This window comes from Bos indicus, chromosome 29, assembly GCF_029378745.1.
Source record: "Bos indicus isolate NIAB-ARS_2022 breed Sahiwal x Tharparkar chromosome 29, NIAB-ARS_B.indTharparkar_mat_pri_1.0, whole genome shotgun sequence".
Taxonomy (NCBI): Eukaryota; Metazoa; Chordata; class Mammalia; order Artiodactyla; family Bovidae; genus Bos; species Bos indicus.
In genome coordinates this window covers 18,397,851-18,414,960 of record NC_091788.1, presented here as the reverse complement: position 1 = coordinate 18,414,960, position 17,110 = coordinate 18,397,851, and the positions used below count along the sequence as shown (strand labels likewise).

General features: G+C 37.7%; 1 protein-coding gene across 1 annotated transcript in view; it reads right to left on the bottom strand.

Annotated features, from left to right (window-relative positions):
• The window catches only part of INTS4 (integrator complex subunit 4), a 108,418-nt gene that overhangs the window by 67,563 nt on the left and 23,745 nt on the right, over window positions 1–17,110 (bottom strand). The window contains exon 4 of the mRNA XM_019954642.2: window positions 12,148–12,254. Within this exon, the coding sequence (XP_019810201.1) occupies window positions 12,148–12,254 (107 nt within the window). The remainder of the gene's footprint in view (window positions 1–12,147; window positions 12,255–17,110) is intronic.

The window sequence follows — 17,110 nt, the reverse complement described above, 5'->3', positions numbered from 1 at the left end:
CCTAGGAAATCCCATGGACAGAGGAGCCTGGTGGGTTACAATCCATGGGGTTGCAAATAGTTGGACCCAACTGAAGCAACTTAGCACAAACACACACAACAGAAGCAGAAGAGATTAAGAAGAGGTGGCAAAAATACACAGAAGAACTTCACAAAAAAGGTCCTAATGACCTCCATAACTACTATTGTGCGGTCACACATCTAGAGCCAGACACCCTGGAGTGTGAAGTCAAGTGGGCCTTTGGAAGCATCACTACCAACAAAGCTAGTGGAGGTGATGGAATTCCAGCTGAGTTATTTCAAATTCTAAAAGATGATTCTGTAAAAGTGTTGCACTCAATATGCCAGCAAATTTGGAAAACTCAGCAGTGGCCACAGGACTGGAAAACGTCAATCTGCAATCCCAAAGAAAGGCAATGCTAAAGAATGCTCAAACTATCATACAACTGCACTCATTTCACATGCTAGGCAAGGTAATGTCCAAAATCCTTCAAGCTAGGCTTCAAAAGTATGTGAACCAAGAACTTTCAGATGTTCAAGCTGGATTTAGGAAACGCACAAAAATTAGAGACCAAGTTGCCAATATCATTCGGATGACAGAAAAAGCAAGGGAATTAAAAAAAAATCTACTTCTGGTTCATTGACTACACTAAAGCCTTTGTGTGGATCACAACAAACTATGGAAAATTCTTAAAGAGATAGGAATACCAGATCACCTTACCTGTCTCCTGAGAAACCTGTATGCAGGACAAGAAGCAACAGTTATGACTGGACATGGAACAATGGATTGGTTTAAAATCGGGAAAGGAATACATCAAGGCTGTATACTATCACCTTGCTTATTGAACTTATATGCAGAGTACATCATGCAAAATGCCAAGCTAGATGACTCACAAGCTGGAATCAAGATAGCCAGGAGAAATATTAACAAACTCAGATATGCAGATGATATCACTCTAATGGCAGAAAGTGAAGAGGAACTAAAGAGCTTCTTGATGAGGGTGAAAAAGGACAGTGAAAAAGCTGGCTTAAAACTCACCTTTCAAAAAACTAAGATCATGGCATCCATCACTTTATGGCACACAGAAGGGGGGAAAGTGAAAAAGGTAACAGATTTTATTTTCTTGGGCTCCAAAACCAGTGTTGACAGTAACTGCAGCCATGAAATTAGAAGATGCTTGCTCCCTGGAAGAAAAGCTATGACAAACCTGCTGCTGCTGCTGCTGAGTCGCTTCAGTCATGTCCGACTCTGTGCGAGCCCAGAGACGGCAGCCCACCAGGATGCCCCGTCCCTGGGATTCTCCAGGCAAGAACACCAGAGTGGGTTGCCATATCCTTCTCCAATGCATGAAAGTGAAAAGTGAAAAGTGAAAGTGAAGTCGCTCAGTCGTGTCCAACCCTCAGCGACCCCATGGACTGCAGCCCACCAGGCTCCTCCATCCATGGGATTTTCCAGGCAAGAGTACTGGAGTGGGGTGCCAGTGCCTTCTCCAATGCCAAACCTAGACAGCATATTAAGAAGCAGAGACATCACTTTGCCAAAAAAGGTCCCTATAGTCAAAGCTATGGTTTTTCCAGTAGTCATGTATGGATGTGAGAGTTGGACTATAAAGAAAGCTGAGTGCCAAAGAATTGATGCTTTTGAATTCTGGTGCTAGAGAAGACTGTTGAGAACCCCTTGGACTGCAAGGAGATCCAACCAGTCCATCCTAAAGGAAATCAGTCCCGAATATTCATTGGAAGGACTGATGCTGAAGCTGAAGCTCCAATACTTTGGCCACCTGATGTAAAGAGCTGACTCATTAGGAAAGACCCTGATGCTGGGAAAGACTGAGGGCAGGAGAAGGGTATGACATAGGAAGAGATGGTTGGATGGCATCACTGACTAAATGGACATGAGTTTGAGCAAACTCTAGAAGATGGTGAAGGACAAGGAAGCCTGGCATGAGGCAGTTCACATGGGGTCACAAATAGTCAGACATGACTTAGTGACTGAACAGCAACAACCAACTATAAAAATACTGAATTACTGTGTTGTATACCTGAAACTAATATAATACTGTAAATCAATTATAATATTGAGATAAACTAATGCAGTATTAAAAAACTAAAGTAACCATTATCTTGACTTCTAACACAAAATTCTGCCTAGTTTTATAATTTGTAAAATCAAATAGTGCTACGCTTCCTTTGCTTACTATTATGTTGGTGAGAATCATCCACAGTATGGCATATAGCAATGGTTGATTCACTCTCATTACTATAAAGTATTCCATTTGTGTATACACCATAATCCATTTATCTTTTCTACTGTTGATAGATATTTGGGCTATTTCCAGTTTTGCATTATTATAAATATAATGTTACTATAATTATTCTTAATGTGGTTTTTGATATACTTTTTCACACATCTGTTGAATACATAGTTGGAAGTGAAATTGCTGGGTCACAGAAAACGTATATGTTCAGTTTAAGAAGATACTGCCAAATACTATTCCAAAGTGGCTGTACTAATTTAACTAATTTACACTTTCACCAGTCATATGTAAATGATCCAGATATGATACACCTCTGTCAACACTTAGTACTGTCAATCTTTTTTTAGCACTTCTCATCATTCCACTGCTACTGAAATAAACTATTTGCATAATGCAGTAACAGGAACTGAAAAGACTTTAGTGAAATGACTAGTCTCAAAACTAGGCAAGAAATAATGTAAGAAGAAGTTGGGACACGTGCCAAAAAGCAAGAAAATATCAAGGACTAATTGAGTCAGATAAAAAAGACAAAGAAATCAATCTGTATGGGTTCCCACTGTCAACGTTTATATCAAAAGTAAACAATCAAAACAAATCCAGAATGTAGGATATTCGACAAGACCAACAATCTGGTTTTGTCAATAAAACTGTGGTATTTAAAGAAAAAAAAAATGGGCCACTGATATTGATTAAAAGAAATTTAAGAGACTCTCCAAATATATGCTAAACCAAAAAAAAAAAAACTATAAAAAGATATTTAATGCAGTTAAGAAAGTTTTAATATGAATTGGTATGAGATGATGTGGAACAGGCTATATTAAAAAATATCAGTTATTATTAGTTAGAGATACATACTGAACTACGTATGATTTAAATAACATATCAGGGATTTACTTTAAAATATTACAGCAGATTACAACAGAAAGTGAGAGAAAAAACAGATGAAAAAGACTGCAAAATAAAAATAATTGTCAAATTTATACCAAAAACTGCAAAGAATAATTTGAAATTTTCCATATTATAAAATATATATAAATTGAAAAAAAAAGACCTAGCTTCAAATTTCAGTTCTGACTCTATATGTGTACCACTGATCAAGTCACTAGACCTCTCAAGAGTCTAAGTTTCCTCATTTATAAAGAAGGAATAATAGTATTCCCTGGTGGTCCAGTGGTTAAGAATCTACCTTGCAATGCAAAGGACATGGGTTCGATCCCTGGTCGGGGAACTAAGATCCCACACACCAAGGGGGAATTAAGCCCGTGTACCACAACTATCAAGACTAGACGCCACAAGGATAGGTTCCACATGCAGCAACAAAAATATCCCACCTGCCTCAACTAAGACCCAACACAACCATATAAACAAATAAAAAAAAAAAGAATCCATCTGTCAATGCAGGGGACATGGGTCCGATACCTGGTCCAGGAAGACTCCACATGCCGCGAGGCAACTAAGCCCATGCACTACAACCACTGAGACTACACCCCAGGGCCCACACACCACAATAACCAAGCCCGTGTGCCGTAACTACTGAAGCCTACACACTCTAGAGCCTGCATGCTGCAACTACGGAGCCTGCCAAGAGTCCACGCTCTGCAACAAGAGAAGCCACCACAATGAGAAGCCCACACACCACAACCAAAAGAAAGGAGTCACGCACCACAACTAGAGAAAGCCTGAACACAACAATGAAAACCCAGTGCAGCCAAAATTAAATTTAAAAAAAACCAGCCTGCTTAAGAAAAGGGAAGCAGGTGTGGGAAAGGTGGCAAAAAAAAGAAAATAGAGGTAAAAGTGGGCCACCTGGATGAAACAGGCCTGCTGATCTGGAATACACAAGCACAAATCTTCCAGCAATAGCTGTCTAACAAGGGGACAATCTGTCTCGAAAGGTACTGAGCATCTGTTAATGGTTCACATCAGATGCTCTAGCAGAAGACTCCTGAACTAAATGGGACCTAGACATTCTCACAGAAGCTATGTTCTATGAGACGGCAGGCTGGGCAGGTAGGCTTACTCAGAGGAGAGAACAAAGGAAATCTAGTAAGCAAGTGAGGTGCAGAGGGGTGGGGCTCTCACAGAGGGACTGTCTCCTCATAAAAACGACTCAGTAGAACATTTGAGATCAGAGTTAATTCATGTCTCCAAGTTATTTAGGTTAAAGAAGTGTGAAACATAAACACTCTTAAGTGTTCACAATGCTCAAACTTATCCAACAAAATGACACGCTGAAACTGAAAAGCTAAGAGAAATTTCCAGATATGAAGCTAACAGTGACACTGTCACAGTTAATACAGCAATGCTGTTTTTTTAAATAAACTATTTTTATTTAGTATGGAAGCATCATTTGTCATAACTGAACTGTCAGCTGAATCACCATCCCCTAGAAGGTTGCTACCATTATTACAAATACTTTATTTGATTTTCAAACAACAAACTAAAGTCTTCTAGTTCCTATTAAGGTAACCAAGGCAACACTGACGCATAACTAGCCTGTTACTGCGCACTGAATGTTAGCCTCAAAGAAACGGTAAGTCTAAATCATACCCTTAGGGCAGCAATTAGTTTTATGATATCCTTCCCCCACAGGTCACTACTTACATCATGGATATCATCACTAATAGATGCCTAGTGCCTGCTCTGCAGATGATGCTATTTTGGTGCTATACCTAGGCCATTAAAATACCATCATTTCTATATTAATGGAGTAAGCAAACCACATCCCCAATAAGACTAATCCACATCAAAAATAAGCTAAACCAATCAGTTTAAAACTACTGTTAAAAGAATAAAAAATCAATGATTAAGTATGTCAAGAAAATCCAAGAATGAGGTTAAATAAGACAAAAATAACTTACTGACTCATTCAGTTTCAATATGGATTTTTTTTCTTTCTTTTTTTTTGGGAGGGGCGTTGCTGAGCACCGCACAGCTTGTGATATCTTAGTAACCAACCAGGGATTGAAGCTGGGCCACAACGGTGAAAGCAATGAGTTCTAACCACTGGACCATCAAGGAATTCCCATTAACATGGATTATTTTTAAGCACAGATAAAAATTTAACATACCAAACAATGGAAATTATTCTAAGAGACAACCTCTCCTAACAAAAGAACATATAACATTTGCTCAGGTAGTATTTGATAAATGTTAAACTGCTGCCATGTTTCTGTTGCCTGGAGAGCTTAATGTACTTTTGCCACAGAATTAAAGGAACAAAAAAGAAATACAGAGACCAGAAGAAATGAGATAGAAAAAGAGAAACAGAATTAAACTAGGCTCTAAGGAAGCCATATATACAAAAATGACAAGATATTTATTCCCTAGAAAAATCTTCATGAATAAGAAACAAAGTAGAAGACCTCCAATTTCAGTTATGCATATTTTACAGAAGAAAAGACTTAGTAATTTCCTGGCCAAATTTAAATCTCATCATCTATCAAATGAGGATTAGCTGTACAATAGCTCAGCTGGTGAACAATCTGCCTGCAATGCAGGAGACCCTTGTTCGACTCCTGGGTCAGGAAGATTCCCTGGAGAAGGGATAGGCTACCCACTCCTGTATTCTTAGGCTTCCTTAGTGGCTCAGACAGTGAAGAATCCGCCTGCAATGTGGGAGACCTGGGTTCGATCCTTGGGTTAAGAAGATCCGTGGAGGAGGGCACGGCAACCCACTCCAGTATTCTTGCCTGGAGGATCCCATGGACAGAGGAGCCTGGTGGGCTACAGTCCATGGGGTTGCAAAGAGTTGAACACAACTGAGCGACTACGCATAACACAGCACACAGTACCTCAAAGGATTACTGACAGAATAATAATTACTGACAGAGATGAATTTTGAGATGTTAAGAATACCCAAAATCATGACTTTCTTCCTACTATGAAGCAAAAAATATGACAGATTGATATCTCATATTTTAAAAATATACAAAGGAACAATATGAACTTCAAAAAATAATAAGGATAGAACAGATTATAATATTTTGAATAAATTAGGAGATTGATAAGAAGGGAGGGAGGGAAAGAGAGGGAAAGAAAACTTTCTTACAATAGCATGCCAAGTAAAAAATAGAGATGGAATAACAGCATCAGAATATCACCATTTAGCAATAATCAGAGTTATAAATGACTCAGCAAGATTTATTAACAGTAGCTAAAATAGAGAATAAAAGTTTGATGGGGAAGAGGACATTTACATTATCTCAAAGTATCTCCCCACAAATTACTCATTAATCACAGGAGGAAATAACAACTCTACAATGAAAAACCTGGCAGACACTACCTTAATCAAGTATCAAAGTTAACACCAATAATGAGTCAGACCTCACATGTGCCTTATGATATGATGCACTGAGAAGGACACAGTATTATTTATGTATTATTCCCACCAAAACGTGTCATTTGAATCTAAACAGAGGAAATACCAGATAAAGCCAGGCTGAAAGACATTCTAGGGATTTACTGGTGGTCCAGCAGTTAAGAATCCACCTTGCAATGCAAGGGACACCGGTTTGATTCCTGGTCTGGCAAGATCTTACATGCTCTGCAGCAGCTAAGCCTGAGTGCCACAACTACCGACTTTGCCCTCTAGAGCCTGAAAGCTGCAACTGGAGAAAGCCCACACGCAGCAATGAAGACCCAGTGTAGCCAAAACTTTAAAAAAAAAAAAAAAGACATTCTATAAAGTAAACAGTCTATACTCTTCAAGTTAAGGCCATGAAAGACAAAGATAGCCTAAGGGACCGTTCCAGATTAAAGAAAACAGAGACATGAAAACTAAATGCAACATGTGATTCTGGACCAGAAAAGAAAAATTTATATAAAATATAATATAAAAGACAATAGGTAGAATCTGAATAAAGTCTAATACTACTACAGATTAGCATTATATCAAAGTTAAATTTCCTGGGAATTTCCTGGCAGTTCAGTGTAGGATTCCATGTTTCCACTGCAGGGCGCATGAGTTCAATCCCTGGTTGGGGAACTAAGATCTCACAGACCACGCAGTCAAAAAAACAAACAGACAAAATCCAGAGTTAAATTTCCTGATTTTGAAAACTAGGTTTATAAAAATGATTTCCTCCTTCTTAAGAAATAAAAATTTAAGTATTTAGTGGAAAAGAAGTGTAATGTCTGCAATTTGCTCTTAAATGGTTCGGTAAAATATATAGAGCGTGAAAGTGAGAGTTGATCAGTCCTGTCCAACTCTTTGCGACCCCATGGACTATACAGTCCTTGGAATTCTCCAGGCCAGAACACTGGAGTGGGTAGCCTTTCCCTTCTCCAGGGGATCTTCCCAACTCAGGGATCAAACCCAGGTCTCCCTCATTGCAGGCAGATTCTTCACCAACTGAGCTATCAGGGAAGCCCCCAACATAGAGAGAGAATGATAAAGTAAATGCGGGAGAATGTTAATGATTAATGAATCAAAAAGAAGGGTATACGGAAATCTCTTGTACTATTTTCATAATTTTTTTTAGGAAGTTTGAAATTGTTGGGTTATTTGGACTTTGTCCCATACCCAACCAAATGCTTTCCCAGAATTCTCTGAGTGAAAGGCACCACCATCTAATCTGGCACATAAGCTGGAAACGGGAAATATCCTCAGCAATTCCTTCACCGTCACTCCATGCTCAACCAGTTATCAAGTCCTGCCAATCTTACTTCCTAAATATTTCTCAAATCTATCCATATCTTTCCATCTTTCCATCACTTTAATTCAAACTACTATAACCTTTCATGTAGGCTACTACAATAACATCCTTTACTATCTGAGCCATGAGGGAAGCCCAGTGCAATAACATCCTAACTGGCTTCTTATCCAATAAGTTCTCTAGAACATATCTGGCTTTTCTTAAAATGTCTCTGATAGAATCAGTGGAGAAATGCTGCTTCTCTTCTACTTCTTAGGAAAATCTGTGAAGAACTGGTATGAAATTCTTATTTAAAATGTTTGATTCAAAGCCATGTGGGCCTGAGCTTCTCTTTGCAGGTAAGTTTTTGGTTTTTTTCATTATTAATTTAATTACTTGTTATAAGTATATTCGGATTGTCTACTCCTTGAGACAGTTTTCACAGTTCATATCTTTGTAGGATTAGTGGGAATTTGTACATTTTACATAAGTTATCTAATTTATTGGCATAAAATTGTTCATAGTATTTTTTTATAATCCTTTTCATTTCTGCCAGGTCAGCAGAAATAGCCTCTTTTCATTTATAATTCTAGTACTTTGAACCTTCTTTTTTTCCTTTCAAAAATAAAGGTTTCTCAATTTTGTTGATCTTTACAAAGAACAAGCTTTTGATTCTTTGATTTTTCTCTACTGTTTTTCTACTCTTGATTTCATTAATTTCCACTCTAGTCTTTCTTATTTCCTTCCTTCTGCATGCTTTTATATTTAATACGTTCTTCTTTATCTAGCATTTTAGATAAAAGAATAAGGTACTGGAATGAGATCTTTCTTCTTTTTTACTATGGGCACTAATTGCTATAAATGTACCTCTAAGCATGCAGTAGCTGCAGCCCAGTTTTGGTACACAGGGTCTTCATTCATTCACCTCAAAGTATTTTCTAATTTACCTGCTGATTTCCTCTCTGATTCATTGGTTAAATAGGAGAATGTTGTTTAATTTCCACATATTTGTGGTTTTCCTAATTTTTTTCTGTTACTCATCTAATTTAATTCCATTGTAGTTGGAAAACATACTCTGCATTATTTCTATTAAAAGGGGGAATGTTATTTTAAGGTGAATCATATCTCAAAGATCACTGTATGACAAAAATCAGACAAAATAGCATTAGGCAATAAAAACAGTAACTATAGCTATGAATCATAGACAGCCTTTATTTACTTGAATTTGCAAAAGCTTGTGGCAGATATTCCATTTCCAAATAGTTCAAATTTCTACCCAGTTATGATCCTCTACAAATGGTGAAGAAACGCACAAAAAATCCATATGAAAAACTAGAAAAGAACATGAAAAGTTCATTCCCAAGACAGAACCAGAGATCAAATTGCCAACATTCATTGGATCATCAAAAAAGCAAGAGAGTTCCAGAAAAAACATCCACTTTATTGACTATGCCAAAGCCTTTGACTGTGTCGATAACAACAAACTGTGGAAAATTCTTAAAGAGATGGGAATACCAAACCATCTGACCAGTTTCCTGAGAAATCTGTATGCAGGTCAAGAAGCAACAGTTAGAACTGGACATGGAACAACAGACTGGTTCCAAATAGAAAAAGGAGTACATCAAGACTGTATATTGTCACCCTGCTTATTTAACTTCTATGCAGAGTACATCATGAGAAATGCCAGGCTGGATGAAGCACAAGCTGGAATCAAGGGTGCCAGGAGAAATATCAATAATCTCAGATATGCAGATGACACTGCCCTTATGGCAAGAAGTGAAGAACAACTAAAGAGCCTCTTGATGAAAGTGAAAGAAGAGAGTGAAAAAGTTGGCTTAAAACTCAACATTCAGAAAACTAGGATCATGGCATCTGGTCCCATCACTTCATGGCAAATAGATGGGGAAATAATGGAAACAGTGAGAGTCTTTATTTTGGGGGGCTCCAAAATCACTGCAGATGGTGATTGCAGCCATGAAATTAAAAGACGCTTGCTCCTTGGAAGAAAAGCTATGATCAACCTAGACAGCATATTCAAAAGCAGAGACATTACTTTGCCAACAAAAGTCCATCTAGTCAAGGCTATGGTTTTTCCAGTAGTCAAGCAGGGATGTGAGAGTTGGACTATAAAGAAAGTTGAATGCCAAAGAATTGATGCTTTTGAACTGTGGTATCAGAGAAGACTCTTGAGAGTCCCTTGGACTGCAAGGAGATCCAACCAGTCAATCCTAAAGGAAATCAGTTCTGAATATTCATGTGGAAGGACGGATACTAAAGCTGAAACTCCAATACTTTGGCCACCTGATGAGAATTGACTCATTTGAAAAGACCCTGATGTTGGGAAAGATTGAAGGCGAGAGGAGAAGGGGACGACAGAGGATGGTTGGATGGCATCACCGACTCAATGGACATGAATCTGAGTAAACTCCAGGAGTTGGTGATGGACAGAAAGGCCTGGCGTGCTTCAGGCCATGGGGTTGCAAAGAGTCAGACACGACTGAGAGACTGAAGTGAACTGAACTGAAGACAGAACACACAAATGAAGAAAAAATAGGAAAATTTTTAAAATGAAATACCATTTCCTTCTTACCAAATTAACAGGTTTACATCTTGCTTTTAAACATTAATATCCAAATGCTAGAATAATATGTGAAATTATGCACTCTCATATACTGTGGATAGGCTTAAACTAGAATATTGTAGAAAGCGATTTGCCAAAAGTATCAAAAGCCTTAGGAAAAAAACAAAAATTCTAAATGCTTTCATCCAGTGATTCTACTGTGACAATGTATGTTTAGGAAATAACCCTAGATACAGGAAATACTTTAGACTAATCACACTCACTGTGTGGTATTATTTACTGTTTTTTAAAATGGCTACAATATAAATGTCCATTAATAAGAGAATGGTTAGGACAAACTATGGCTTGATTACTGGACAAAATATCATGCATCCATTAAAAATATTTATAAAACATTTACAATATAAAGAAAATACTTGTTATGTTAGTCAAAAAGCAAAACTGAATACAGAATATGATTATAGCTATATGTGGAAAAAGAAAAGCAAACAATCTGTATACAGAAAAAAAATCAGAACAGATACATCAAAAGGCTAATAATAATGGATGCCTTTACATAGTGAATTATGAGTGTAGTTCTTTCTTTATACTTCTTTCCAAATTTCCATGAGTATAAATTTTTATAATAAAATATTTCTTTAGAACAAATTTAAGAAACTATTGCTTCAAGCAGAATAATCCACCGAGTAAAACACTCTCTTATAAGCACAACCTCCTAGATACATACATTCTCTCACATGGAAGACGTACTTACTCTCTCAATCATGTAATCCCTAGTTTTCTCCCACTTAAGCTTTTAATACTGTACTTCTCAAAGTGTTCTGAGGGTTTTTTTTGTTGTTGTCATTGTTTATTAAGATAAATGAAATACTCTTTCCTGGGGTTAAGAAATAGTTTTCTAATTCCATGAATGTAACCCTTCCACAATTCAAACGTATTTGTCTCCTTATATTGTCAAAACAAATTTATCAAAAAGATTAAAAGTAAAGCCAATTCTACAAGGTTTGCACAAAAGAAAGCTAATTAAAAGTTCAAAATTAAAAAGAATTTGGCTTTGGAATCAGAAAAGAGTTTATGCCCTGGTTCTGCAACTTCCTAAGTATGAAAACTTGGACAAACTAAACTCCTTCAACCTCAATTCCCATCTTAGTAAAAGAGATATAACAGCACTTCCCTAAAGGACTATGAGGAACGAATCAAAGTATCATAATTCCAAACTGTTGGGAGGTGTTATGCCTGAGAAGAGGGCCTAGGAGGGAAAGATGGAGTGGCTGTCACTTATCTTATTTCTGTATTAGTTAATTTTGTTTTTAACAATGAGCATACACCATAGGAATAAAATTACTTTTCTTTAAAAAAGGTAAAAAATAGTACCATAATAAGCAGAGAGCATACGTTAGGCATGGAATACATGGTAGTTCCTATAATTATTTTCATTTCTTTTGGGACAGTGAGGAAGTTCATTTTATAACAAGTTACTCAACTTTGTTCCTAATCCAACATCAAGAAACAAAAAATGAAGCAGTTCTTAAAGCTATTTAAGAGTCTTTGGCAATTCTCAGTTATAGCCTTAGGATGGAGGTAAGCAGATCTGACAGCTCATATCATTTCTCCAGATAATGCAAAACTGTTCAATAAAGAAGCAACCCTGTGTCTAACCATTATATTCTTACCTTGCAGGCTACATCAACTAATCGCATCTGGATAGCTTGATTCTCTGGCAGTTTAGTGCCAATTGCAAGCAAAGTGTCCAACAGTTGAGCAAGGACTTGATGAGACTCTAGAAAGGAAGATGGAAAGTTAGGTTTTAGAATTTCAAAAGGAGATTACTATAGAAACTAAATTTACTTGGGTATAAGAATGAAGATTTTTGTCAACTGAGTTCTGCTGTTTGATTCTTGATTTCCTCAACTAAAAGCTAAGTTCCTAAAGGGATCATGTCTAAAAATTTGAGTCCTCCACAGGATGCAACACAGTGCTCCAAAAATGTTCAGTGCTTGACTAATTCAAAGGCTTTTCACTGCCTTCAAAATCAAGTCTAAATTCCTTAGCAAGACATACATACATACCAGTCCCTCCATGATGCCTAGTCCTCCCTACTTTATCTATTAGCCTCATCTCTTTCAGGTTTCCCTATCTCCTTTTTCCCAATTACTTATGATCCATGTCCCCCTATCTTTGCTCAGGCCCACTTCCCTACCTAGAATGCTTTCATCTACATTCTGCTCCATTCTCAACCCTACTCCCCAGAGAGTACCTCCTAATCTTGAAATGTCACCTCCTGTATGGTGCTTTTCGCTCTTTCCCTAGAAATATTGACCATTTCTTCATTCATGCTTCCACTGAACCCTTGACATAAACTGTAACTTTATGATACTTATTTGCATATCAGACAAAACCAGGAAACTGAAAGATCCTTAAGAGCAAGGATTAGGTTTTATTCACCTTTGTATTCTCAGAATCTAGCATGCCTCATTACATGCTCAATGGATGCTTAATAAATGAGCAAACAGACAATTCCAAGTAAATCACTGTCAATCACCTTAACCAGATTCTCTTCTTTGTTTCAAAATATGGTTCTATGGTTCTATGCTAGTGGTATACAAGAGGCATGCAGAAAATCATTTTTATGTTAATAACCTTCTATAGACATACTTTGTTTTATTGTGCTTCATTTTACTGCACTTTGTAGATACAGACTTCCCTAGTGGCTCAGACGGTAGAGCGTCTGTCTGCAATGCAGGAGACCAGGGTTCGATCACTGGGTTGGGAAGATCCCCTGGAGAAGGAAATGGCAGCCCACTGCAGTATTCTTGCCTGGAAAATCCCATGGACCTGGAGCCTGGTAGGCTACCATCCATGGAGTCGCAAAGAGTCAGACATGACTGAGCAACTTCACTTGTAGATACTATACTATTTTTCTTATAAATTGAAGGTTTGCCTCAATCCTGCTCATTAAGCAAGTCTTCTACACCATTTTTCAACAGCATTCTCACTTCATGTTTCTGTCACATTTTGGTAATTCTTGCAGTATGTCAAACTTTCATTGTTATATTTGTTATGGTGATTTGTGGTCAATGATTTTTGATGTTACTATTGCAAAAAGATTACAACTTGCTAAAGGCTCAGATTATGGTTAACATTTTTTATCAGTACAGTATTAAGGTAGTACATTCTTTTTAGACATAATGCTATTGCACACAATAAACTATAGTATAGTATAGACATTACTTTTATCTGCACTGGGAAATCAAAAATGGGTGACTCGCTTTACTGCAATATTTAATTTACTGTGATCATCTGGAACAGAATCTGCAATATCTCAGAGGTATGCATGACTATATTTTAAGAACAAAATAAAAAATATAGTTACTATGCTGATGACATTAATTTCCTTTTACTATTACTAATATAGTCTCTTTAAATTAATTTTAACTAAAAAAAATAACTGTCCACTTAAGAAAAACATTAAGAAATTCATAATATAGATGCAAAACAAATTTCAAAAATGATAATGAAATATAAACAACTAAATCCTAAAAAAAAAAAAAAGCTTATAAAATACTGGGAACAATCACCTCTTAAAAACACTTCCAGTAAGACACACTAGATTGAACACCTCTGTTTATCACTAATTCTTTCTTAAAACCTCATTAACATATAAAGAAACTTTAAAAGTATAAACGTACAAGGACTAAGAAAACAGAAGAATAGTAAGCAGATGAGAAAAGTCAACAAATTTTTCAGAGATGGCAAGCAAATGAAAAAGTCTATGGCAAACTGAGAAATTTAATCTAAATGCCTACTGAGGAGGGAGTCATAACAGAGCAAATAAATTTCAGCCATATGCCAAGTGAGAATCAGGAATCATAGATTTAAAAGAAAAGAAAAAAACCAACCATAAAACACCCCAAAATGGAGTGAGACATGGATTTGTTTAAAGTTTCTATAAGAAGTAGCTGGACCTCTACCTCCTTCCCTATGCTATACAACTGGCTAATCAACCACTGAAGTAGAGTTTTTTTTCTCTAAAAATTAGGACAGAAAAGATCTAATCTGGCAGATGCTACATGAGGAAAGGAAGGAAATATAATAAAGATAATATATAATAAATATAACTCATCTGACCACATGGACCACAGCCTTGTCTAACTCAATGAAACTATGAGCCACGCCATGTAGGACTACCCAAGATGGATGGGTCATGGTGGAGAGTTCTGACAAAACGTGGCCCACTGGAGAAGGGACTTCAGTATTCTTGCCTTGAGAACCCCATGAACAGGCAAAAAGATAGGAAACTGAAAGATGAACTCCCCAGGTTGGTAGGTACCCAATATGCTACCAGAGATCAGTGGAGAAACAACTCCAGAGAATGAAGAGATGGAGCCAAAGCAAAAACAACACCCAGTTGTGCATGTGACTGGTGATGGAAGTAAAGTCCGATGCTATAAACAGCAATACTCCATAGGAACCTGGAACATTAGGTGCATGAATCAAGGCAAAATGGAAGTGGTCAAACAGGAGATGGCAAGAATGAACATAGGTCTTTTAGGAGTCAGTGAACTAAAATGGCCTGCTGCTGCTGCTAAGTTGCTTCAGTTGTGTCCAACTCTATGCAACCCCAGAGACGGCAGCCCACTAGGCTCCTCCGTCCCTGGGATTCTCCAGGCAAGAATACTGGAGTGGGTTGCCATTTCCTTCTCCAGTGCATGAAAGCGAAAAGTGAAAGTGAAGTCGTTCAGTCGCCCCCGACTCGTAGCGACCCCATGGACTGCAGCCTACCAGGCTCCTCCATCCATGAGATTTTCCAGGCAAGAGTACTGGAGTGGGGTGCCACTGCCTTCTCCAAAATGGCCTAGAATGGGTGAATTTAACTCAGATGACCATTTTATCTACTACTGTGGACAGAATCACTTAGAAGAAACGGAGTAGCCCATTATAGTCAACAAAAGAGTCTGAAATGCAGTATTTGGATGCAATCTCAAAAATGACAGAATGATCTCTGTTCATTTCCAAGGCAAATCATTCAATATAACAGTAATCCAAGTCTATGCCCCTACCAATAACACTGAAGAAGCTGAAGTTGAAGACTTCTATGAAGACCTAAAAGACTTTCTTAAACTAACACCCAAAAAGATGTCCTTTTCATTATAGGAGACTGGAATGCAAAAGTAGGAAGTCAAGAAATACCCAGAGTAACAGGCAAATTTGGCCTTAGATTACAGAATGAAGCAGGGCAAAGGCTAACAGAGTTTTGCCAAGAAAACACACTGATCACAGCAAACACTCTCTTCCAACAACACAAGAGAAGACTCTACACATGGACATCACCAAATGGTCAATACCAAAGTCAGACTGATTATATTCTTTGCAACCAAAGATGAAGAAGCTCTATACAGTCAGCAAAAACAAGACCAGGAGCTGACTGTGGCTCAGATCATGAGCTCCTTATTGCCAAATTCAGACTTAAATTGAAAAAAGTAAGGAAAGCCACTAGACCATTCAGGTGTGACCTAAATCTAATTCCTTACGATTATACAGTGGAAGTGAGAAATAGATTCAAGGGATTAAATCTGATAGACAGAGTGCCTGAAGAACTATGGACGGAGGTTCATGACATTGTAAAGGAGACAGGGATCATGACCATCCCCAAGAAAAAGAAATGCAAAATGGATGTCTGAGGAGGTCTTACAAATAGCTATCAAAAGAAGAGAAGTGAAAGGCAAAGGAAAAAAGGAAAGATATACCCATTTGAATGCACAGTTCCAAAGAATAGCAAGGAGAGATAAGAAAGCCTTCCTTGGTGATCAATGCAAAGAAATAGAGAAAAACAATAGAATGGGAAAGACTAGAGATCTCTTCAAGAAAATTAGAGATACCAAGGGAACATTTCATGCAAAGACGGGCACAATAAAGGACAGAAATGGTATGGACCTAACAGAAGCAGAAGATATTAAGAAGAGGTGGCAAGAATAAACAGAAGAACTATACAAAAAGATCTTCACAACCCAGATAATCACGATGGTGTGATCACTCATCTAGAGCAGACATCCTGGAATGTAAAGTCAAGTGGGCCTTAGGAAGCATCCCTACAAACAAAGCTAGTGGAGGTGATGGAATTCCAGTTGAACTATTTCAAATCCTAAAAGATGATGCTGTGAAAGTGTTGCGCTCAATACGCCAGCAAATTTGGAAAACCCAACAGTGGCCACAGGACTGGAAAATGTCAGTTTTCATTCCAATCCCTAAGAAACACGATGGCAAAGAATGTTCAAACTATCACACAACTGCACTCATCTCATACACTAGCAAAGTAATACTCAAAATTCTCCAAGCCAGGCTTCAACAGTACGTGAACCATGAACTTCAGGTATTCAAGCTGGATTTAGAAAAGGCAGAGGAACCAGAGACCAAATTGCCAACATCCACTGGATCATGTAAAAAGCAAGAGAGTTCCAGAAAAACATCTACTTCTGCTTTACTGACTATGCCAAAGCCTTTGACCTGTGTGGAAAATTCTAAAGAGATGGGAATACCAGACCACCTGACCTGCCTCCTGAGAAATCTGTATGCAGGTCAAGAAGCAACAGTTAGAACTGGATATGGAACAACAGACTAGTTCCAAATCGGGAAAGG